At 26.6% G+C, this 25,356-nt stretch overlaps 2 protein-coding genes, 5 non-coding genes and 2 pseudogenes across 8 annotated transcripts; 1 reads left to right on the top strand and 8 right to left on the bottom strand.

Moving 5' to 3' along the window:
* The first annotated feature begins 778 nt into the window (after window positions 1-778).
* On the top strand, window positions 779-9,634 carry LOC118450625 (odorant receptor 13a-like). 2 transcript variants are annotated; one of them, XM_085664071.1, is made up of 7 exons: window positions 779-812; window positions 3,363-3,810; window positions 4,954-5,239; window positions 6,577-6,676; window positions 6,834-6,944; window positions 7,305-7,460; window positions 9,503-9,634. In XM_085664071.1, exons 1-7 carry the CDS (start codon window positions 795-797, stop codon window positions 9,551-9,553), a joined length of 1,170 nt encoding a protein of 389 aa, XP_085520197.1. In that variant the 5' UTR covers window positions 779-794; the 3' UTR covers window positions 9,554-9,634. The 2 variants fall into 2 exon arrangements, with proteins under 2 accessions (XP_085520197.1, XP_085520198.1); XM_085664072.1 differs by lacking the exon at window positions 6,834-6,944.
* Window positions 9,635-10,718: 1,084 nt separating this feature from the next.
* Window positions 10,719-10,838, bottom strand: LOC118450678 (5S ribosomal RNA). Its single transcript, XR_004840817.1, has one exon. It is a non-coding gene; the product is annotated as a 5S ribosomal RNA (ribosomal RNA).
* A 310-nt stretch (window positions 10,839-11,148) lies between these two features.
* LOC118450656 (5S ribosomal RNA) lies at window positions 11,149-11,268 on the bottom strand. Its single transcript, XR_004840797.2, has one exon. It is a non-coding gene; the product is annotated as a 5S ribosomal RNA (ribosomal RNA).
* Window positions 11,269-11,409: 141 nt separating this feature from the next.
* Window positions 11,410-11,529, bottom strand: LOC118450679 (5S ribosomal RNA). Its single transcript, XR_004840818.1, has one exon. It is a non-coding gene; the product is annotated as a 5S ribosomal RNA (ribosomal RNA).
* A 326-nt stretch (window positions 11,530-11,855) lies between these two features.
* LOC118450660 (5S ribosomal RNA) lies at window positions 11,856-11,975 on the bottom strand (annotated as a pseudogene).
* Window positions 11,976-12,122: 147 nt separating this feature from the next.
* LOC118450659 (5S ribosomal RNA) lies at window positions 12,123-12,242 on the bottom strand. Its single transcript, XR_004840800.2, has one exon. It is a non-coding gene; the product is annotated as a 5S ribosomal RNA (ribosomal RNA).
* Window positions 12,243-12,973: 731 nt separating this feature from the next.
* LOC118450661 (5S ribosomal RNA) lies at window positions 12,974-13,097 on the bottom strand (annotated as a pseudogene).
* Window positions 13,098-13,236: 139 nt separating this feature from the next.
* On the bottom strand, window positions 13,237-13,356 carry LOC118450712 (5S ribosomal RNA). The gene has a single exon (XR_004840849.1). It is a non-coding gene; the product is annotated as a 5S ribosomal RNA (ribosomal RNA).
* A 2,432-nt stretch (window positions 13,357-15,788) lies between these two features.
* On the bottom strand, window positions 15,789-23,642 carry LOC118450626 (odorant receptor 13a-like). Its single transcript, XM_085664169.1, has 7 exons — window positions 23,583-23,642; window positions 21,534-21,981; window positions 18,534-18,819; window positions 17,932-18,031; window positions 16,281-16,391; window positions 16,044-16,199; window positions 15,789-15,901 (listed from the first exon to the last, which is right to left on the bottom strand). Exons 1-7 carry the CDS (start codon window positions 23,601-23,603, stop codon window positions 15,851-15,853), a joined length of 1,173 nt encoding a protein of 390 aa, XP_085520295.1. The 5' UTR covers window positions 23,604-23,642; the 3' UTR covers window positions 15,789-15,850.
* Window positions 23,643-25,356: the final 1,714 nt, after the last annotated feature.

Here is a 25,356-nt window from a genome sequence, read left to right as displayed (position 1 = left end):
TCTGTTTAACTTCCTACGTATAATCCAATTTTTGTTATTTTCAGCAAGCAACTCAAATGATCTTCAAGCAATCTATTTGTAAGAGGATCGATGCTAGACCATAATTTTTCTAGACACTTCATAACGATCAGTTAGAACCGAACTAACAATAAGGAGACTCGTGAAAGGCTAGAATTCAACTACTCAAAAATTTGGATACCCTTTTACTTTTCCTTTTTTTTTTTTCTTTTTTTTTTCTTTTCTATTCTTTTTATTCCCAGTATTTAAAGCGAGCGTAGCCGTTTGCTTTTTTGCTCGAGTAATATTCACGAGGGCGGTACGTAAAAACTTTTGACGGATGTAGAGTTCAAAAAAAAAAAAAAAAAAAAAAAAAGAAAAAAAAACGAAAAAAACGAAAAAAAAAGAAAATAGAAAACGAGGTATATTCTATCAAAAGGAAAGGGTAGATAAAAATGATTAATGCAACACAACGTCGATCAAGTGCTGATAGATTATTGCTGAACCCGACTTCGTTGGTTAACAGCTCACCCCATATTATTTTGCCCGTTCTTCTTATTTTTTTTTTTTTTTTTTTCTGATCCGTACTTTTGATACCGATCGAAACTGGACTTGAAAACTGTCTCGTATTTTCTTTCCTTTCTTTTCTTTTCTTTTTTTCCTTTTTTTCTTCTTTTCTTTTCGTCAGTCGCATGAACTATTCAATCAACCAATTTCAACCCTTTTCGTACGTAGTTTACTTCGGGAGTAGTTCGTGCCCGGACGAACAGTCCGTCGGCGACCTTCGAGCGAGCAAAATGGAAGGAACCAAAGAAGTACGGTGATAACGTCGTTTTATTTATTTATTTTTATTCTTTTTTTTTTATAAATAATTGACAGTTCGTTCGACGAGTGCGACGTTTTTTTTTTATTGACAATAATTGTCACGAGTGAATTTGTTATGATCTCTTGTAAATGAAAAAGCCATTGGGACAGTTTCAAATAAATCGATATCTTATCGTTGCTTTTTTTTTATTTTTTTTATTTTTTTTTTTTGTATTTTTTTAACCCCTGAAATCTCGACAAAATGTCGATAATTTTTGTTAACGTTTTTAATCGGAAACGTATTTTGCTCCTTATTTTTATTTTTTTTTATTTTTTTTTTTTTATTTTCTATTTTCATCTTTTTTAAACTATCATTACGATTTCGACTAATCGTAATTTTTCTTTTTGTAATCTATTTAACAATATGATTACCACGCTGTTATTATATGAGACTGTTAATTATTTTGTATTCTTTTTTCTTCTTTTCTTACATTTTCATTTTTTTAATCGTCCTGACGATTTCGAAAAATGGTAATTTTTATTTTGATATTTTTTTTTAACGACCTGATTGCCACATTCTATGACGAGTTTATACAAACGTTTTATTTATTACTGTTATATTTGCATTTTGTTGTTTCCTTTTTTCTTTTTTTTTTTTTTGTGCAATTTTGTGCCAAGTTTTCGTGCCAATAATTTTACATTTTTAGTCGAGTGACGGATCGATAAGTGCAATCATATATTATTGGAAGGTTACAGAGATAAGAGTATAATTTTATTTAATTATCAGACAGGCAATAATTAATTATTATATTAAAATTAATTAATTAATTGTGATAATTCTACTGACTTGAGGTATGTGCCTGTTAATGTGATAATACTCAATTTATTATTATTTAAATGTTTAATTATGTTTTCTAAATTATTATATAAATACATACATACATACTTACAATATATATATATATAATAATATGTATATGTACATATATATATTATTCATATTTACAACACACACACATGTATGTACATATATATATATATATATATATATATATATATATATATATATTATACATATTTACACACACACACACATTTGTATGTACATATATATATGAGGCTATTAATTATTTTGGTTTTCTCTTTTTTATATTTTAATTTTTTTAATCATCGTGACGATTTTAAAAAATGATAATTTTATTTTGATATTTTTTTAACGATCTGATTTTATGATGAGCTTATACGAATGTTTTATTTATTACTGCTATATTTGTATTTTGTTGTTTTCTTTTTTTGTGCATATTTGTGGAGTATATATATATATATATATATATATATATATATATATATATATATTTAAATATTTTAGAAAGACCTTTTATTGATTACATATATAAAAAAAAATATTTTTATAGGTAAGTTTATTTATATGTAAAGAAAAAGATTTATGAAAACAATATTTTTATTTTATTGTCGTATAAAAAAAAAATTTAACATAACAATACTAATACGTTTATTTTTATTGATATTACAATGTCTTTTTTTATTGGTTATTATGAATGAACTTTTACACCCCCTAACATAACTAATAATTCAGTGAATTAAAGGATTATCTAATAATTTTATTTTTATACCCATTCACTTTTTTTTTAATTTTAAATATAAAAAAAGTCAAACTTCGTATATCTTTTTTTTTTTTTATTGTTTATTAAATATATTAATATATTAATATATGTTATATTAATTTATTTTCTTTTTAAATATAATTTAAGAAAATGTTTTTCATAACATAAAAGCGTTAATATTAATCATTTATATTACAGAATTTTTCTTAATTTTTGTTTTGTAATTAATTATGCTTTAATTCCATCTCATTAAACGTTTTTATATTTATTAATTTTTTAATCTATGGTATTATCATTTTTTAATTTTAATATTTCTTTGACATATTAATTTTTTAATTTATTATATCTATTGGAGAGTAAAAAATATTAATAAGATGTAACAAACAGTGGAATTTAATTGGCGATAACGTTAACGTAATTTTTCTTATTATGCAAAATGGCCGCCAGTTGAACGAAATGTTTCTAGAATTTAAAAAAATCACAATTATTGATTTGGCCATAATAAGTAACTTTGTAATATTTAATACAACGTGTGGAACGAAAAAGTCCGTAGTTGACTTTGAAAATCAATAAATCTATTTCAATTAAATTTTTTAGACTACTTCCTTTTTGTACGAAGAAAAAATTATAAATAACTTATGAACTTTTTGACGTTCCGAAAAGAAAAACCATTATTTTCGAAATATCTTGAAAAGTAGTAATTGATTTATATTTTCTATTTAGATTCCTTTAGTACCATATCTGTATTAAAAATTTCAACACTGAGTAACAAATTATTGGCCAATCGAATATTATTTTTTTGAGAAATACATTAAGCTCATAATTTTACAAGCTAAGAACATTTACAAAACCACTTAAATCTGTATTATATTATTTAATCGAAATTTCGTCGTTTTTGATTATTATTATTATTTATTTTTTTTTTTTTTTTTCAAGGTTCCAGATCTCACCGATACCCTGAAAGCAATAACGTGGAGCAAACGATTACTCGCTTATTCTGGAATTTGGCCATTGGAAATTCGAAATTCATTGTTCCTACCATTTTCATTTTACGGATGTGTATACAGTATTTTAGGATTTCTCGATTTAGCAGATCGTATCACCGATTTTCATTACGTATTGACAAACATTATGGAGAACATGTTGATGTTTTTGACAATGACGAAATTTGGTTTGTGCCGAGTAAAGTATCGATCTATTTCAAGATTTTTAATAGAAACGGAAAACGATTATATCATCAATAGTTATAAAACCGAAGAGGAGAGAATGATTTTTATGAAATATAACAGATTTGCCATTAGAATGATCTTGATTATGATCCTATTGATGACCTTCGTACTTCTTACACATTATTTTAATGCTGTTATACCAAATGTACTTATGGGTAATAACATTATTTTTAATATTTTCATTACATATCATTTTTTTTTTTTTTTTAAAGATATTTTGGATACCCTTTTAACGCAATAATAGAAAAAAATTGTAATATATATATATATATTATGTTGGAAACTATGAAACGGGCGTTGAATGAAAATAAATAACTAAACAAAAACTCCCGTTTCATAGTTTCCAACCTAATACTTATATATTATGTTGGAAACTATGAAACAGGAGTTGAATGAAAATAAATAACTAAACAAAAACTCCCGTTTCATAGTTTCCAACCTAATATATATATATATATGTACATATGTATAAATTTTTTTTTAACAAGAGTTATTTGATTATAATGGGGAGATTTTTATTTCGGTGAAATATTTCAAGGACATTGGAAAGACAACTTTGTATTGTCAAATACGCACTTACATTTTTTTTATAATGGCATATTCAATATAAATAATCAAGTAACTTTTTTCTCCATTATTTTCTTATTCATTTTCAGAGATATTTAAATAATGTTTTCTATTTAAACACTATCTTCTTTTAAACACAATATTCTCATATTTACAGGATGAAAACTTATAACGCTTTTTTTGAAGCATCTTGTATACATATAAAAAATTGCATAATCGATTAAATATTCATGTATAGTATAGTTTAAAAATTCAAATTATGAATTTATTTATTGATATTATAACTAGAAAAATAATAACAACAATAATAATGATAATAATAATAATGAAAAGAAAAAGAGAAATAAGATATAGAAAAAGATAATAATGAATATGAGAATTATTATTCTCAATTATTATTAATAATTAAATATTATTATTAATAATCAATTAATTAAAATTATTAATAATTAATAAAAATTATTATTAATAATTATGTAACAAAATTAATTAAAAAATAAATAATACATATATACATATATATATATATATATATATATATATATATATATATATAAAAGATAATATAATTATATAAAATATTAATTTATTTTAGATGTAAAACAAAAACAAAAAAAAAACAACAAAGTTTGTCCATTTTTGCATCGAACAAAACATGAATTATTTGTGAAAATAATTGAAAAAAAAAACATTACATTATTAACATTAATTATGATTCTTTCTCTATGCAGTTATGGCGAATTCTTCAGTGGAATATAAATTACCTTATAAAATAAGGCCGTTACTTAAGCCGTCCGATGTAAAAAGATATGTCTTTGGTTGTATACACGAATTTTTTGGCATAACATTGGTCCTTTCCGCTTACGTCGGAACTGATTGTTTATTGACTTCTTCCGGTTTTCATCTTACCGGCCAATTAGCCGTATTGAAGTGTAAAGTGAAAGAAATTTTAAACGATACCGATGGTTCTCAGCGGGGAATACAAAAAATTATACTTCGACATTATCATTTGATAAGGTGATCATATCTCTAATTAAAACGTTTAATTGATAAAAGAAGTGGACTATTAAAATTCTTTTTTTTTTTTTTTCATTTCAAACGGTACAAATACGTAAAACGCAAAGTATTAAGTTGGAAACTATGAAATGGGCGTTATTGTTTAGTTATTTATTTTCATTCAACGCCCGTTTCATAGTTTCCAACCTAATATATAAGTATTAAGTTGGAAACTATGAAATGGGCGTTATTGTTTAGTTATTTATTTTCATTCAACGCCCGTTTCATAGTTTCCAACCTAATATATAAGTATTAAGTTGGAAACTATGAAATGGGCGTTATTGTTTAGTTATTTATTTTCATTTAACGCCCGTTTCATAGTTTCCAACCTAATATATAAGTATTAAGTTGGAAACTATGAAATGGGCGTTATTGTTTAGTTATTTATTTTCATTCAACGCCCGTTTCATAGTTTCCAACTTAATATATAAGTATTAAGTTGGAAACTATGAAATGGGCGTTATTGTTTAGTTATTTATTTTCATTCAACGCCCATTTCATAGTTTCCAACCTAATATTATAAGACGCGGAGCTTTTTCTTATGTATTTTTAAAATATAATCTTTTTTTAAAATATTTTTCCTTTTTCTTAAAGATTTATTAATATTTTCTTACAAAAAAAAAATTATATATGTTTGTACTCTAGTAGGGTTGTTATTAATAATATAAGTTTTTATCAATTAAGATTGTGAGTAATTTAATTGCAAGATAAATTTTAAAGATCATTGGGTTTTCTCGTAGATTTATACGAGTGTATAATAAAAGTTCAAAAATTCGTTTTCAGCGATGCCAAATTTGTTCTAACATTGATAAATGGAATAAATAAATTTTTATCATAATGAATAGATATTCCGTATAATTTAGTGTACGTATGAAAATATTATTTCTTTATGTCAGTTTATTATTTGTTCACATTTTATTCCAAGAAGTAAATTTCAAAATAATCGTTTTAATCCTTCATGTATAATATTTTTTGCGTCACATTATTTTAGATTTAAAATGATACAAATTTTTGTTTGAATACGTTTCTTTTTTTTTTTTTTCTAATACAACGAATTATTAATTATTTAATTATCACGTAGAAAAATTCAAAATGATCGTTTTAATCCTTAAAAAACAATTTCTTAGCAAAATCAAAAGTTACGTACGTTTAATAAATTTTTAACGTTCATGAACATTAATTGAAAATTAATTGATATTAAACGTATATCAAAAAAAGAACAAATTTGTGTTCTTTTGATATAAAAAAAAAAGATGCTATTATAAAAAATAATTTATCCTCTTCTAATCTATTTCCAGATTAGCGGATATATTGGAAGATAGTTTTAACATGGTCATGTTTCTACATTTGTTAGGTTCAACGATTCTAATTTGTACGTCGAGTTATCAAATGCTTGTCGTACGTATACGTCTAATCTAAGTATAATAAATTAACATTTTACATCGTTTAATAAATAATTAACTTTTTAATTTTTAATTAATTAAATTAATTAAAAATTAATTTAATTTTTTAACTTTATTAATTAACTTAATTTTTTTTTTTTTTTTTTTTTTAGAGTTTAGCGGTATTAGAAAAAGTCTATATATTTACATTCGTTGTATACGTTTTTCACTTGTCGATCACAGTGTTCGTTTATTGTTACATGGGGGAATGTCTTATCGAGGAAGTAATTAATCGAATTCTTATTGAATTATTACGTTGGAAACTATGAAACGGGCGTTGAATGAAAATAAAATAACTAAACAAAAACGCCCGTTTCATAGTTTCCAATCTGATAGTTATGTATTAGGATTGGAAACTATGAAACGGGCGTTGAATGAAGATAAAATAACTAAACAAAAACGCCCGTTTCATAGTTTCCAACCTAATACATGTCAATCTATAATTAAATTTAATCATTTATTGATACGACTTTGTTTCTCTCTCTCTCTCTCTCCCTCTCTCTCTCTCTCTCTCTCTCTCTCTCTCTTTCTCTCTCTTTTCTTTTCTTTTCTTTCTTTTTTCTTTTTTTTTTCTTTAAATCCAGAGCACGACCCTATGCGAAGAATTTTATCATTGCGACTGGTACGAGCTCTCGACGAACGATTTGAAATCGATTTGTCTTTGTATGATTCGTGCTAGGAAACCATTGCAATTGACTTGTGGAAAGTTTTGCGCTGTATCCTTGTGCACTTTTACCGATGTGAGTTATTATTGTCATTATTGTCATTATTGTTCTTCTTCTTCTTCTTCTTCTTCTTCTTTCTTTCTTTCATCTTCTTCTTTTTTTCTGTTTCTTTTTTTTTCACGTATCATTCGTTTTCTATCAAGTTTCGATTATCTTCAAAAGTTTTTATGTTTGAGCCGTTTATTTTGAAAGTGGCCTAACTCCATTTGTCAATTTTTTCCAGTTGCCATAATTACATGTACAACTTTATGTTAATTATCGGTAAAGCATTTCAAATTGCTTATGTTCCGAGCAAATACGATAATTCTTGACACATAAGTTTTCAGAATTAGTTCAATAATTGAACCGTGTAGTTTGAAAGTGGCCTAACTCCATTTATACTTAAATCAAAATATTTACTATTGATAATGTTTAAAAGCAGTAATGAAGGTAATTTTAATTAATTAGTATTTAACAAGTTAACCTCAGTTTTTGGACAATTGCGTTAGTTGAATAACCAGTACGTTTAATTAATATAAAACTTAAAATTTAATATTAAAATTTAGAAATTATTATTTCACCGATGGGGAAGAACAGAACAAGACCATTTAGTTCAGATAGTGAAGAAGAAATAGTAACTAATGATTTAAAAAAAAAATTGAAAAAGAAACAGAATTATAGAACAATATTCGTCTTAAAAAAAACAAAAAAACACACATTATAGCTTACAGTGACATGTGCGCCGGGCAAAATAGGAACATTAAAGTAGCTTTAATGTGATTAAAAATTGTCCAAACTTTGGAAAATAATGTGGAAATCATAGATCACAAATTTTTAATATCAGGACATTCGTTTTTACCAAATGATAGAGATTTTGGGGTCGTAGAAATGTCATTAAAAAAAAAATAATTTATTGTTCGTTCCTCAAGATTATTACAAGATTATTAAAAAGTGTCGGAAAGTTAATAACTTTATTGTAAATGAAATGAGACAAGAAGATTTTGTATTAACAAAATTATTAGAAGACGCAATTTTTAAAAGGGTAAAGAATTCTGCTGGAGAATCAATAAACTGATTAAAAATACATTGGATGCGGTTTGTCAGAAATAAATCGTATAAAATTTTCTATAAGACATCAATGAATGAAAATGAAAATTTTAAAATTCTGAATTTATTACCACGTCGGAGTAGACCAAGAAAGTTCGAAAATATTGTATTGACACTACTGTATAAAAATATCAGACAAATTACAACAGCAAAATTCAAGGACATAATTGACCTATTACGATATATACCACCGGAACATCATGATTTCTTCAAATCCCTTTCACGCACACAAAATCTAGATGAGTAGTAAATTGTTTTGTAATAAATTTAAGTTTGTAATTTTGTACGTTATGTAGTTAAAAAATGTTTTGAATCGCATAAATTATGTTTTCGAAGTGTTTTAAAGATATGTAAAAATAAATTGAGTATTGTTTTTCTTCAATTTGAAGCATCTTAAATTATGTTGAATGGACTTGGGCACCTTCAAATTTTATAATGAATATGATTGTTAATTTTGAAAGTGGCCTAACTTCATTCTTGATAAGAAAATGCATATTATTCACTTAATAATTGCTACTATTTTAATAGAAAGTATAAATTTAACACCCTTAGATACACTTAAGTAGTATGACTCATTAGTATCCTATACGTATATTTTTAAATTCATTGAAACGCAAACCCTTAAATATCTCGATTTGAAGATAAATGGACTTAGGCCACTTTCAAAATAAACGGCACATTTATTTCTTTCTCATTAATCATTATTATTTATTAATCATTAGTCATTAAACTAGAGATAAAATGTTTTTCTTAATAATTCGTTTATTCGTCATTTGTAATTTTTTTTTGTATGTTTCATATTTACAAAGAATTATTATTTCTCGTTGATTGTTTTTTCTGTGTGTGTTTTTTTTTGTTTTTTCTTTTTTCTTTCTTTAGTTTTTAGAATTTTTTCATTTCTAATATTTTCAATAATCTAATAAACTATTCGAGATTGAAATGATTTGTCATGTTTTTTATGAATTTTACAGATTTTGAAGTCATCGATGGCGTACTTATCAGTAGTACGAACAATGGTGTAAACAATACTGTAAAACAATTAGTCTTGAATAATTATGACTGAAATTTTATAACTGATATGTTTATAAAAATTGTAATCATACTGCATTTAATAAAAGTGCATATAATCACATCATATAGATAAGTATCGGTAAGATAAACATGATGGTATATTTATTAATTATATGAATATATTTGACTCATGCTGTCACTTTTCAACTGACTTGTCATTTTATTATCTTCTTTTTCTTTAATTTTTTTTTTCAAATATTAATAATATATAAATGTATATATAAAATTAAAATCATATTTAAATATAATAAAAATCATATATATTATAAAAATTATAAATTATCATTTTTGTAAAATAATGCAATTATTGCAATAAAAAAAAAAATATTGAATTATTCTAAACTACCAATTTTTTTTTTTTTTAATAATGATATACCAGCACATGATTAGAATCTAGGACAAACACACAAACTGAAATGTATATATATATATTTCAGAACTTGTATACTAATACGTTAAAATTTCAAACGAATATTTTGTAAAAATGGCTCGACCGTTGCTGGATAATATTTTACTAGAGTATTATAATTGAAATGATCTTCATAATTTCAATTCATTTTCATTCGTCTAAGATTCTTCAAAATCCTTTATCGTTAATATACAACGTCTTTAAATCGTCACTAATTAAATGACAATTTAGCGAAATTTAATTTGGTTTCTTACATTATAATGACTTATTAAGTGTAATGATTGTTATATATTCTTGATTATAATATGATAAATGGAATTGATTTTTCTATTTGAAATAAATATTTACTGTGATCATTCAGAAGTAGATGCGTATATTTGAAAATTTTAACAGTTTTATAAACAGTGAATTATAATTGAATTGTGTAAAATAATTTAAAAGGAAATAATGTTTTAGCCCAGAAAATTGTAAAAGCTTAGGACGTATTACTCCTAAATGAATTTTCTGATTTTTATTTTAAATTAATCCGATTTTCTGATAAATAAAGATAATAAGAAAAATGTATTAATTGTTTGATCCTAATATAGTTTTTCTTTAATAAAATGATAAAATCGATAAACAACATCATTTGTTTAACAAAACTTTTTTTCAATCTATCACCATTCGTGATTATTTATAAAAAAAAACGAAGAAAAAAGTAAAAAAAATGTCAACAACACACGGTGTTCCCAAGCGGTCACCCATCCAAGTACTAACCGTGCCCAACGTTGCTTAACTTCAGTGATCGGACGAGAACTGGTGTTTTTCAACGCGGTATGGTCGTTGACTGATCAAACTTCTCATTTTATATGTATTTTTACATCGAAAAAAATGGGTTTATTCTAGAGTATATTTCATTTGTACAAAGTATTTTACGTCCGTTAAGTAAACCGTAGTGTACCAGATAAAAAAAATTCAAAATATACAAAATACATAATTCTTTAGTTTCTTCTCTTTGTTGGTAGTAAGATTGCGATCAACGAAACAGGCATTTTAGATTCGGTGCAGATGTGTAGAAGTGACTTACAATGACATATCATTTTATTGTAGTTTAGGTTGCTTATAAAAAAGAAAAAAATAAAAAAGAAAGTAAAAAAATGTCAACAACACACGGTGTTCCCAAGCGGTCACCCATCCAAGTACTAACCGTGCCCAACGTTGCTTAACTTCAGTGATCGGACGAGAACTGGTGTTTTTCAACGCGGTATGGTCGTTGACTGATCAAACCTCTCATTTTATATGTATTTTTACATCGAAAAAAATGAGTTTATTCTAGAGTATATTTCATTTGTACAAAGTATATCATTTGATTGCAGTTTTGGCTGTTTGTAAAAAAAGTATAATGAAAAACAAAAAGAATGTCAACAACACACGGTGTTCCCAAGCGGTCACCCATCCAAGTACTAACCGTGCCCAACGTTGCTTAACTTCAGTGATCGGACGAGAACTGGTGTTTTTCAACGCGGTATGGTCGTTGACTTGAAAACTTCATCATTTTATTCATTATTTCTCCGTTCCTTAAGATTGATTTATTCTTAAGAATTTTTTAATTCTGCTGGAGGTATTAAGTCTGTCACCTAAAATGGTATGTATGATTAAACTGAAATATATATTCATCTTCTTTAGTATATTTTATATATATTTGTTTTTTAGATTCTTCGTCTTGTGGGGAAGTAAAATTGCGTTCAAAGTCATAGGTATCCTAAATTGTGTGCAGGCGACTGATGAGTTAAATTCGGCGATGCTCGTCATTTGATTGCTGTTTTGGTTGTTTGTAAAAAATAGTGAAACGCAGAACAAAAAAATGTCAACAACACACGGTGTTCCTAAGCGGTCACCCATCCAAGTATTAACCGTGCCCAACGTTGCTTAACTTCAGAGATCGGACGAGAACTGGTGTTTTTCTACGCGGTATGGTCGTTGACTTGTGAATTTTCTCCCTTTATATGCATTTTTACATCTAAAAAAATTGATTTAATTTAGCGTATATTTCATTTGTACAAAGTATATCATTTTATTGTAGTTTTTGTTATTTAAAAAAAAAAAAAAAAACCAAGAAAAAGTAAAAAAAATGTCAACAACACACGGTGTTCCCAAGCGGTCACCCATCCAAGTACTAACCGTGCCCAACGTTGCTTAACTTCAGTGATCGGACGAGAACTGGTGCTTTACAACGCGGTATGATCGTTGACTTGTGAATTTTTTCATTTTATATACATTTCTATTTCTAAAAAATTGATTTATTTTAGAGCATATTTCATTTGTACAAAGTATTTTACGTCCGTTAAGTAAAATGTAGTGTATCATATAAAAAAAAGGAGTACATACAAAATTCTTTAGTTTCTTTGCTTTGTTGGAAAGTAAGATTCCGATCAATGAAACAGGCTGCTTACATTCGGTGCAGTCGTGACGTACAATGACGTATATCATTTTATTGTAATTTAGGTTGTTTATAAAAAAAAAAAAAAATAAAAAAGAAAGTAAAAAATATCAACACACACGGTGTTTCCAAGCGGTCACCCCCATCCAAGTACTCTAACTGTGCCCAACGTTGCTTAACTTCAGTGATCGGACGAAAACTGGTGCTTTACAACACGGTATGATCGTTGACTTAACAGCTTTATGTTTTTATTCATTATTCCTTTACCTATTAAGATTGATTTATTATGAAGTATTTCTTATTCGTCTTGAATATATTAAGTTTATTAAATAAAATGAAATGTCCGAATTAAAAAAAATATGTATATATATATATAATTTTTTTTAGATTTTTCGCTTTGTGAAAAAGTAAGATTGCGATTAAAGAAACAGGTAACTTAGATTCGGTGCAGATGAGTAGAAGTGACGTACAATTACGTATATCGTTTTATTGCAGTTTAGGTTGTTTATAAAAAAGAAAAGAATAAAAAAGAAAGTAAAAAAACGTCAACAACACACGGTGTTCCCAAGCGGTCACCCATCCAAGTACTAACCGTGCCCAACGTTGCTTAACTTTAGTGATCGAACGAACGAGAACTGGTGTTTTTCAACGCGGTATGATCGTTGACTGATCAATTCTTTAATTTTATTCGTCTTTTAACTTTTAAAAAAATTGATTTATTCTAGAATATATTTCATTTGTACAAAGTATATCATTTTATTGTAGTTTATAAGAAAAAAAAAAAGATAAAAAAGAAAGTAAAAAAATGTCAACAACACACGGTGTTCCCAAGCGGTCACCCATCCAAGTACTAACCGTGCCCAACGTTGCTTAACTTCAGTGATCGGACGAGAACTGGTGCTTTACAACGCGGTATGATCGTTGACTTGCTAAGTTTTTTATTTTATTTGATATTTTTGTGTCCTTTAAAATTGATTTTTTATAGAAAATATTTCATTTATATTAAATACGTTAAGTGCGTTAAATAGAATGGAATGTATCATCCAAGGAAATGGTGCTGCTCTCAAGTTTTTTTATATTTAAATATTATTATATATATAGATCTGAAATTTTTAAATTGCAATGGATGGAAATGACTAAACGATTCTTATTAATATTTTTGTCAACACTTTCATGATTATGAAGATGTTTTATTGCTCATTAATATCTTCAAAGCGATAACCTGGAACAACCGATTACTCGCTTTTTCTAGAATTTGCCCATTGGAAATTCGGAATTTATTGTTCCTATCATTTTCATTTTACGGATGTGTTTACAGTATTTTAGGATTTCTCGATTTAGCAGATCGTATCACTGATTTTCATTACGTACTGACAAGCATTATGGAAAATATGCTGATGTTTTTGACAATGACGAAATTATGATTGTGTTGAGTAAAGTATCGATTTATTTCAAGATTTTTGATAGAAACAGAAATCGATTACATCATTAATAATTATAAAATCAAAGAGGAGAGAATGATTTTTATGAAATATAACAAATACTGTACAATTACGATTTGAAATTGATTTATATTTGTATGATTTGTTCTGGGAAATCACTGCAATTACTTGTGCGAAATATTGCATTGTTTGCTTGCGAACTTTTGCGGACGTAAGCCATTAATATTTACATTTCTTTATCTACTTCTTTTTTTTTCTTTTTCTTTCTTTATTTTTATATTATTATTTTTTAATTGGCATCTCGTTTATTGTTTTTTTTTGTTTTTTTTTTTTTTTACTTAGATTTTATTTTCGTTATTCTCTCGAGTTTTCCTTTTTCTTTTTCTATTTAAGTATCATTTACTTTCTACAAGTTTTGACTTTCTTTAGATACTTTTCATTATTATTTCTATCTTATTAATTACTTTTATTTATTCGATTTTTTAAATTTCAATCGTGACATTCATGAAGTTGAAATATTTGAAATATTTTTGATATTTATTTTTTTTTTTAGAAAGAATATTATATTTCGTTTATTAATTTTTGTTCATTAATTCTCGACTTTAATTTCATATTAAATATTATATGTTCGTTTATAGATTTCGATGTTCAATTAATTAAAATCTATTATTTTATTAGAAATTTTAAAGATACTGAAAATATCGATGGCGTAATTATCGACAATGATTTAAAAATCTGATCCATAATTGATAATACGATGAACAGCTGATACATTTGAGATTATTTGATAGATAGTACAAAGACAACTTCATACAATTGAAAAGATATACCTAGTCGAGGTATTTGTATTTCGTATCAATTGTCGAATACGAATTAACATTAGCAAGAAAGAATTTGCACATCGTTATTTACCAGACAACGATGTGATCCAATTTTAAGCTTAATCGTTACCGTAGATGAGAAATGGGGTCTTATACGGCAACTTGAAACGATACCAATCAAAAACTTTCTCTGGGACCAATCAGCTGTATCCACATCTAAATCAGATTTGATATTGAACAAGGTGCTATCGTGCGTTTGATGGTACCGCAACGACATAATTCATTTTGAGTTGTCATAATCAATTGCCGTTGATGTTTATTATTCACAATTAGAACGATTACATAACAAGTTGTTGATAAAATGGTTGACATTGGTCAACGATAAACGTTTCATACCGCAACATACTAATGGTGGAATCCGTGCAGCAAAAAAACAACTCAAGAAAATAATAAACCAACATTGCTAGAAAGTTTTACCGAATTCACCATATTCATTACGATATCACACCATCGAATTATCATTTATTTTATCATCTATGGAATATTTAATTGAAAATAAGATCTCTGCAAATAAAAGTAACTTTCAGGTTTATCTTGAATCATATCTTTCATTATAGAGAGAAATTGAAAATTTACAGAAAAAATGGCATTTGATAACGATGGTTAAGTATGTATAATTTTATAATGTAATATCAAATATTAAAAAAAAAAAAAAAAAAAAAAAAAAAAAAAAGAAAAAGAAAATGAATTGGACTTATATATCTGTTTAATTTCGCAATAATTGACTTTGGGTATCCTTAATAGAAACAATAATTCTTTTCTGATAAGATATTGGCCCTACTTTTTTGCTTAACAAACTTTTCGATTTTATCTATACATATACGAGTATATATATTTATTTTAATTTTTCTAATGAATTTTTTTTTGGATCATTATAATTTTTAGCTTATGATAATGTATATGTTGAAATCAACGAGATCGGAGATAAAGGCCAATATCTTTTAAAAAGAGAAATCGTTTTAAAATAGTATGTAAACATTTTATAACGACAGTACAAATCAATAATGTATAGACAAAATGTTTGTATTCGTACGAAGGAAATCGTGAAAAAGAAAAAAAAAAAAACGAATTGTTACTACATCTCACTTTTGTCCATTTCACAAAAATGTACGCAGTACCGATAAGTATCCCATCGAAGATTTGACAATCTGAAAATATTATCAAATAAATAAATAAATAAATAAATAAATAATAATAATAATAATTATAATAATAATAATAATAATAAATTGTTGTAGCCAATAATATACTGTAAAAATAAAAAAAGAAACTCATTCTAAGTGTACTTACATCTGTGAAAATGCTCAAGGACAAGATGACAAATTTGCCAGAAGTTAAATATAGCGGCTTCTTGGTTCGTATCATACAAATAAGAAAAAATTTCGAGTCCACCGACGATAAGTTATACCAGTCGTAATTGTAAATGGCATTACCAAAATTGATACTCTAATTGAATGAAACGAATGACATTAATATGACAATTGATAATTCAATCAAGATATTATTAAGATAAATCATTTTATTTACTTCCTGAATAAGACATTCACCGATGAAACAGTAAATAAAAAGTGTGCCCATCACGCAAAAGCCGTACAAAATGAACAGGATCAATGTTAAACTATCTTTCGATTCTTTACTCTAAAAGTAAAAAAAAAAAAAAAAAAAAAAAAAAAAGAGAACAACATCGATTAGATGTTACCATATTAATTAAGATTGTACATGAGATTTTTTGGAAACAAAATGATTTAATTTTTTGGAAACAAAATGATTTAATTTTTTGGAAACAAAAAAATTTCTGAATGCAAATAATTATGAAAGATATCCATAAAAAATGGCGGAATTATAAAAGGTTTGTTATTACTGATGAAAAGAATTGATAACGATTGCAATGTACGAAGAATCTAACGCGTAGTATAACAACTGAATTATAATAAATTCACAAGGGATCAATCGATAAAGTAGAAATAGATATAATGACAAACTCATTCGATAAATATTTCATCATTCACAATCATCATTCAACATTTCATCATTCAAATCATTCAGTTTAACAAATGAGCATTTTATACATCATTTATGTTTACGCGATTCAGGATCATGGTAACAGTTGATAACAAAGAAAATGCAAAGATTGAATGAGACAATTTTAATCATGAATATAAAGTTTTTATCGAAAAACATTTTGAAGAAATTCAAATCAAAGAGGAACAAAGTAAGAATATTTTGTAGCTACGTCGACTTTGTAGAATTACGAAAAATACGAATTAAATGATCCGATTGCAGATCCGATTCGAAATAATGCAACTGTTGAATATGGAAATTGATTTGCATCAGTATGCCACATAAGAAGATGAATCTTGCAAAACTATGGTTGACCTTAACTCGCAAAAAGCTGCGAGGAAAAAAGGCTTGCTTATTTCAAAAACACGAACATTAATACCAATTAAAATTTTTTTCGACGATTGAAAGTTCATTACATCGTCCTGGAATCGATGATTCATTGCGACTATATAAAAATAATTGTTATTTGTTTGTAAATGTAATAGGAAACTTCAGATCTGTTATTTTTTTTTTTTTCGTAATTGGTAAATTTCGAAATTCGTATCAATAATTTCTTTTGAATTAATCTAAAGAGATTTGAAAATTAAAAGAGATTTGAATTTTTTTTCGATCATTATCTGTATTAAATTTACAATTTCCTGTCGGCACGATTTTCTTTCCAAAGCATTTCTTTTTTCTTCTTCTTCTTTTATAAAAAGACCGAAGAGCAATTCTTTTCAAAAGCAATAAAAAAAAAAAAAAATGAAAACTGTAAGCGTCCGTCATTTTGTATAAAAATATAATTTCCAAATTTCGCCTGAAGTAAAACTCGTTTTATTTTTATATTTTCAGAGTAAATTATTTTTTTATTTTTATTTTAATCGATAGACCTGAGAATTATTGACGAATTTTTTTCATTCGTTTATGTCAATGCCTATTCATCCGCCATTTTTCATTGCTTTAAATTGAGAAAACTTTGCAATTGTATCTTTTCAATTTGTTCCATCAGAAACGAATTTTGATCTTATAAATAATTGTACAATAGATTTGTTAAAAAGGAGAGAAAAAAAATTATAGAAATGTTATGTAAGTCCTTAAAATAAAAAAGAAAAGAATAATTATTCGCATGTTTGCGTACCATCAGTAGATGATAACCGGAAATACAAAGATGGATGACGGTACCCAACAATTGTTGCATGATCACGATATTAAAGTTATCCTCCAATTTTTCCGCAAATCTGAAATATTTCATGTAAATATTAGACATGTAATATTACACGATAGAGTCCGTTATATTTGTTTGTTTTTCAATTAAGAAAATTCAAAATAAAAAAAAAAAAAGAAGAAAAGAAAGAAAGAAATTTGTAGGTTATCAACAGTGAAGTTTAATCTGTATTTATTTTCAATATACTTTTATGATATATAAAAAGTTACAATTAATAAATATATAATTATATAATAAATAAATAATGAAATGACAAATAAGAAATAATTAAAAAACGATTAAATGATATAAGAGAAAATAAATATATAATTGAATTAATAACATTAAATAATTCAAATAAAATAACAAGTAATTTTCGAAAAATCATTTATTAATAATGAGATATAAATCATATATATAACAAAAAAAGAATTATAATAAAAAAAAAAAATTAATAAATAAATTTATAAAGAAAATAATATACCATTGTTTATATAAATATTAACTGATTTTATATAATGATATGGATACATTACCTTATCAAATGATAATGTCGTAATACAAGTTTCTTAATACTATCATGACAATTTTCAGAATTATTTAATGCTTCATTCACTTTATCGGACAATATGGCGAATTGTGCGATTACTAGAACGGACAAATTGACGAATATGCAATCGATTCCTACGTAACCAAAAACTATAGAAGGTACGACCATTGTTTGATAAGCACAAATCAAAGCGTAAATCCTGCTGTCCCGTAAATCGATAATTTGTAATGTTTTGTACGGCAACTGATAACCCATGGAATTGTTTTGTTTCGCTGAAAAAAATAAAAAAGACGAGGAAGGAAAAAAAAAATAATTTTTTTTCTTTTTTTAAGAAAAAAATTTCTGAAACAATGCGAAAACAAGACAATCGATTCGTCGATTAAAACGAATATACCAAAATATTCATATCGAGTTAATGTTCGATACAATGTTAAAGCATATTACTCGTATAATATTACGAGGTAACTTATAAGTAATCGATTAATTTAAAATTAGACACGCGCATACAATTTTTCTTTTTCTTTTTTTTTTCTTTTTTTTTTTTTTCTTTTTTTTCCATTATTGGGTTATTCGGAAAGTCATTTCGTTTTTTTTTTTTTTTGTGAAAATGAAAGACAATTTTCGTATAATGAACAAATATTTTATTAAATTATATATTGGCCATTCTGGTCCAATACCTTTTGCCATCTTTCTGATAGTAGCATGATACCACGCTCATCAAATTTTTAGTCTTTGCTAGCAAAAAACTGATCCAGGTGGTTTTTAACCTCCTCATTTGAAGTGAAGGTTTTACCGTCTAAAAAATTTTGCAGTGACCGGAACAAATAATTATCCGAAGATGCCAGATCTGGAGAATATGGTGAGTGTGGCATTGTATCCCATTCAAGCTGTAAAAGCTTTTGGCTAGTGACCAAACTTGTATGAGGTCTCGCATTATTTTGGAGGAACACTACACCTTTTCTGTTGATTAATTCTGGCCTTTTCTGTTGAAGTGCATCATTCAGTTTGTTCAGCTGATGACAGTAGACTTCCGAATTAATTGTTGTATTCTCTGGTAAAATCTCAAAAAAAAACGATTCCTTTAAAATCCCGCCAAACAGACAGCATCACCTTTTTTCTGAAGGATATTGGCTTTGGAAATGCTTTGAGCCGGTTCATCTTTTTTGCTTCATGATCTCTTGCGTTTGACATTGTTATATACAACCCATTTTTCGTCCCTAGTAATGATGCGCTTCAAAAATGGATCATTTTCGTGACGTTTGAGAAGCGAATCACAGACGTCAACGCGACGACACAAATTTTTCTCCGTGAGAACATGGGGAATCCATATATCGAGCTTCGAGATTAAAGGCCTTTCAAGTGGTCATAAACAGTTGAATTTGACAAATTTAAACTCTCACCGATTTCACGTGTTGTTATTCGTCGGATTGCATCAACTAATGCCTTTATCGTGTCTTTATCAGCTTCAATCGGCCTTCCAGAACGTGGTGCATCTTCGACATCAAAATTGCCGGATCGAAATTTTGCAAATCAGTTCTGGCACTAGCATACTGTCAACACATCTTCTCCATATACATCGATTAATTTCTTTCTGGCTTGAACAGCATTTTTATCTTTTCTATAGTAAAAAAGTAAACTATGACGAAAATACTGCTTATTGCTCTCTATATTTAAAAGGGCACCAACCAAAAACTACTGCGTAAAATCAATTGGAATTTTTCACACACAAGTCTTGCTATATTAGCTCTCAAAACATATAATGATTATGAGGCTTAAGTGTGAAGTTGGGTGCAAAAAAATACAATTAATTTCTCTGTTGGGAAAAAATGAAATTACTTTCCGAACCACTCAATGTTTTCTAAACAATAACGTATTTGCCATTTCTTTTGTAAATATTTAATTTCATTCTCATGAAAATGTGCGCCCTGCGATGAAAGATATGGATTCACTGATACTTCGAGACATTTTATTTTCAATGAAATATTCCATAGATGATAAAATAATAATTCGATGATGTGATATCGTAATGAATATGGTGAATTCGGTAAAACTTTCTAGCAATGTTGATTTATTATTTTCTTGAGTTGTTTTTTTGCTGCACGGATTCCACCATTAGTATGTTGCGGTATGAAACGTTTATCGTTGACCAATGTCAACCATTTTATCAACAACTTGTTATGTAATCGTTCTAATTGTGGATAATAAACATCAACGGCAATTGATTATGACAACTCAAAATGAATTATGTCGTTGCGGTACCATCAAACGCACGATAGCACCTTGTTCAATATCAAATCTGATTTAGATGTGGATACAGCTGATTGGTCCCAGAGAAAGTTTTTGATTGGTATCGTTTCAAGTTGCCGTATAAGATCCCATTTCTCATCTACGGTAACGATTAAGCTTAAAATTGGATCACTTCGTTGCCTGGTAAATAACGATGTGCAAATTCTTTCTTGCTAATGTTAATTCGTATTCGACAATTGATACGAAATACAAATACCTCGACTAGGTATATCTTTTCGATTTCATGAAGTTTTCTTTGTACTGTCTATCAAATAATCTCAAATGTATCAGCTGTTTCTGGGACTGCCAATCTTGGATTCGATTTAAGCTGTGGTTTTAAAACATCGTTATGAAATTCTGCTGATCGTTCATTTTGCATATCATCGAATCAAATTAAAATGATAATCGATGAAATTTTCTAAACCAACACTAACGCACTTATTGACATTAGAAACGTATCCGTATATATCGTAAAAATTTTGTATTATTACGATTGTTGCTTGTGTTCTGTGTTTGTGTACATAGATACGTCTAATGATTCAATGAATAAATTAAAGAAAACATAGGAATATTTGACAAATTACGATGGTCGATGCTCCATGAAGGAATTAATATGAAAATTGTGATAATGGAGGACGTATAAAAAAAGAGGGAGAAAAAAGAAAAAAAAAAAAAAAAAGAAAAGAATTTTTGGAATTACCAATTTGTACTCCAATATTAACTCCATTCACATAATACAATGAAGCAGATATTGTCATTGAAATAACCGCTGTTAGTATAAAACGTGGCGGTAATTTAGTATACTTCAGTAATATCACTTTTTGCTCTTTACTATTGTATTTCTCAGAGAGTGTAAACTCCTTTATTTCCATCAACAATTTACCCAATGATTCTTTATTGATTCTAACGATTGTTATCTTCGTTAACGTCATCGTTAGCATAATATTCTCCGCTATGTTACATACAACAATGTCGATGGTTTTTGGAGCGTAAATCAAATGTGCGAATGTTAAAGAACAATGAATTGAAAGATATATGAAGAAGAAGAAAAAAATTAGATCGTTGTTCTCCAATGGCCAAATTCCTACACATTTTAAGAGCTTTGTGTTCCAATTGAATGATTTCAAGATGTTGCTCATTCCTATTTCCTATAATGAAAAATAAAAATCTAATTGATTAATATGATCTAAATAAATTTTCAATTAATCTTGTTACATTAAGATTCTCAATGCATTTTATTACGATTAATGTAATATATATTTCAATACGTATATTCCAAGGTCAACTTTTTTTTTCCGAATATATGATAATACTTTTATAATGGTATATATATATATTTTTTTTTATTGAATTTTATTGAATTTTTATTGAAGTATATATATATATATATATATATATATATATATATATATATATATACTTCAATAAAAAAAAAGGAACAAAAGAAAAAAAAGCAAGTAAGTTTTCTTGTTCGAAATATTTTTGTTTTTTTTTTTATAGAGAAACGAAGTTGACCGTTGAAGTTAACTCAAAACATTCCATTAAATAGATAACAATAAATACTTTAATATCTCTTTCTCTCTCTCTCTCTCTCTCTCTCTCTCTCTCTCTCTCTCTCGTGGAAAATAAATAATTTTTGTTAGAATAATTTTTGTTCTTTTTCTTATTTTTTTTTTTTTTATAATATCATATTCCCGAGGTAAAAATTTGTTAACATTTCGTTTTGAAAATCCAATAAATCCAATAATATTTTTCTCTCTGGTTAAAAATAAATAATTCTTATTAGAATAGTTTTTGTTCTTTTTCTTATTTTTTTTTTTTTTTTTATAATATCATGTTCACGAGATAAAAATTTGTTAACATTTCGTTTTGAAAATCCAATAAATCCAATAATATTTTTCTCTCTGGTTAAAAATAAATAATTCTTATTAGAATAGTTTTTGTTCTTTTTCTTATTTTTTTTTTTTTTTTTTATAATATCATGTTCACGAGATAAAAATTTGTTAACATTTCCTTTTGAAAATCCAATAAATCCAATAATATTTTTCTCGTTAAAAATAAATAATTCTTATTAGAATAATTTTTGTTCTTTTTCTTATTTTTTTTTTTTTTTTTTTTTTTTTATAATATCATGTTCTCGAGATAAAAATTTGTTAACACGTCGTTTTGAAAATTCAATAAAATTGTCATTAAAAAATTTTCCTCGATGATTAAACAACGAATGAATACAATATCATCATTAAATAGGATTGTTTCATTATTTTATTATATTCACGTGGTAATAATAATACGAAAATTTATTTTCTTTCCAATTTTTATTCGTCTAATTAAATATTTTTTCACGATCAAAAATCAAACGAACGAGATTATAATTGTTCACAGAAAAAAAAAAAAAAAAAAAAAAAAAAAAAAGAAAGAAAAGAGAAATAAGTGAAACATCGTTAAGAATTGTCACTTAAGTGCAATAACATGAAGAATAAAAAAGTATAATAATATCTGCACGTTATAAAAACGCAATTGCATGTAAATATACATGAAAGAAATAAATATAAATTCCTCAATAAAATTCAAGAAAAATAATATCCAATTGAAATAAGTGTGATCGATAATCGTATATTAGACACGAGACTCGTTCTACGGTAAAAAAGAAAAAAAAATAGAGAAAGAGAAAGAGAAAGAGAGAGAGAGAGAGAGAGAGAGAGAGAGAGAGAAAACGAAAAAGAAAAAGAAAGCAAATTTTTTATCTTACTTCAATGCTGCCCTTTCCCATTTTATACTTGCGAAGGTTCACGATAAACTGATGGCAAAAAAATCGATCGTCCTCCCTGGTAAACTCCGTTTGAAAAGTTGTTATATGCGTCTACAGGTTGGGTGAATAATTAATATCAAGTTGACGAAAAAAAAAAATATTGAGAAATAACTCGTCTCTAAAACCCCTTTCCATTAACGGTTTAAACTGTTACTTTGTTACGTTCATCGATTAAGGGTGGTTGATGAGTGGAGCGCGAGTTGGGGAGGAAGGAGGTGGGAGGAGATAGGGATGGGAGGAGTATTCGAGTATACATAAAAAATATCCTCTTACCGCTTCGGATTACCACCCTTTGTTGCATCCCTTTGTTTCACAACCCTCGTATAAAAGTTTTCATAACTTCATTCGAATTATCTTTCGTTGAAATTTTTGCCATTTTTGTCTTTATTCTTTTTTTGTCTTCTTTTTTCTTTTTCTTTTTTTTTTTCTTTTTTTTTTAAGAAAGAGGGTGATCATAGCTTGGAAAGAGATAAACCTTATAACCTTGGATATAAACACCCCTCTTCGCTCGGTCATAGTTCAAAGTTTAACGGTTTACCGGTAATATAAAAATGTTTCCAACCCCTTTACAACTTTTCATTCGATCCTCTCTTTGTTCTCTTTTTGCTTCTAGTACTGCGTTATACGTAGAACGAAAGATATTGAATGTGCCTGAATTTATGGTGGTGGTTTAAAACAATCAAATTTTATTCTATTTCACGGATACAAGTATTCGTAAGTAATCGTGCGATGAAATTAAATGTCTTTAACGTTTTGTCCTTTATTTTAATGATTTTAACGTTAGAGCTTATAATGAGTATAGTTTTTTAAGAACATACATGATTTCTCGGCAAAAAAATGAAAATTTTTCTTTATTGTTTTTTTTTTTTTTTTAATTATCAATTGTTTCATACAAGAATTCTTTTTCTTTAGTTTTAAATTATTATTTTTCATTTGCAATCAAACAATCTCTTTATTTCCTGAAATTATACTTTCACTATTTTCTCAAATTGATTATACTTTTTTTTTTTCTTTACGCATCCTTTGGATTTCGTGAGATTTGACGTTGTTTTTGCAAATTTTTCATTTTATTATTATTTATCATTAATCGTTATTATTTATTATACCTTTTACGTTATCATTTATCGACATGGAAATGTTTTCTTTTATACTTTTTTTTCGAGTAACATTTGTTTTCACTTTTTCTTTCATTTTTCTAACGAAATATTATATTTCGTTAGATGATTCTTATTTATTAGTTAACTCAATTTTAATTTTACGTAAAACATAATATGGATTTATACACATTTTGATGTTCAAATAATCAAAATATTTTAACCCTTTATAAATTTTGCAGATAATGAATGCAACACTTATTCTTACAAACTAAGTTTGACGAATGAGATTGTTCAATAATTAATCTTGAATATTCAACATTCAAAGGCAATTAATATTTTTATAATAATTCTGAACAGATAACTGACAATAAATGCATACAACTGCAGTATTTAGGATAAATATAGACGATATTTAAATAATATCTGTGGTTGATCAGAAAATTCGTTCGGTTTTCATGTAAGTAAAAAAAAAAAAAAGAATGTTTTTGTCAACACCAATTTTGTTTTTGCATAAATACGTAATAAATTAAAAAACAATAATAATCAAAAAAAAAAAAGAAACAAGTTGGGCTCATACGTATTGTTAACTTTGAAAAAATTGATTAATTATTTTTGGA

The sequence above is a fragment of the Vespa mandarinia genome, chromosome 25, assembly GCF_050613455.1.
Source record: "Vespa mandarinia isolate Hongniang chromosome 25, ASM5061345v1, whole genome shotgun sequence".
Classification (NCBI taxonomy): Eukaryota; Metazoa; Arthropoda; class Insecta; order Hymenoptera; family Vespidae; genus Vespa; species Vespa mandarinia.
Note: the sequence above shows the minus strand (reverse complement) of the source record. Positions and strands in the feature narration are given on the sequence as shown.

What these genes read in the sequence shown, in the direction of transcription:
- LOC118450626 (XM_085664169.1), bottom strand. Translation starts at nt 23,603, where the DNA reads ATGGGAAAGGGCAGCATTGAA. An exon ending in CGACATTATCATTTGATAAG is followed by an intron (nt 18,032 to 18,533) that starts GTAATGTATCCA and finishes GAAATATTTCAG; the next exon opens with ATTTGCGGAAAAATTGGAGG. An exon ending in CCTTGAGCATTTTCACAGAT is followed by an intron (nt 15,902 to 16,043) that starts GTAAGTACACTT and finishes TAATATTTTCAG; the next exon opens with ATTGTCAAATCTTCGATGGG.
- LOC118450625 (XM_085664071.1), top strand. An exon ending in CGACATTATCATTTGATAAG is followed by an intron (nt 5,240 to 6,576) that starts GTGATCATATCT and finishes ATCTATTTCCAG; the next exon opens with ATTAGCGGATATATTGGAAG. An exon ending in CGAGTTATCAAATGCTTGTC is followed by an intron (nt 6,677 to 6,833) that starts GTACGTATACGT and finishes TTTTTTTTTTAG; the next exon opens with AGTTTAGCGGTATTAGAAAA.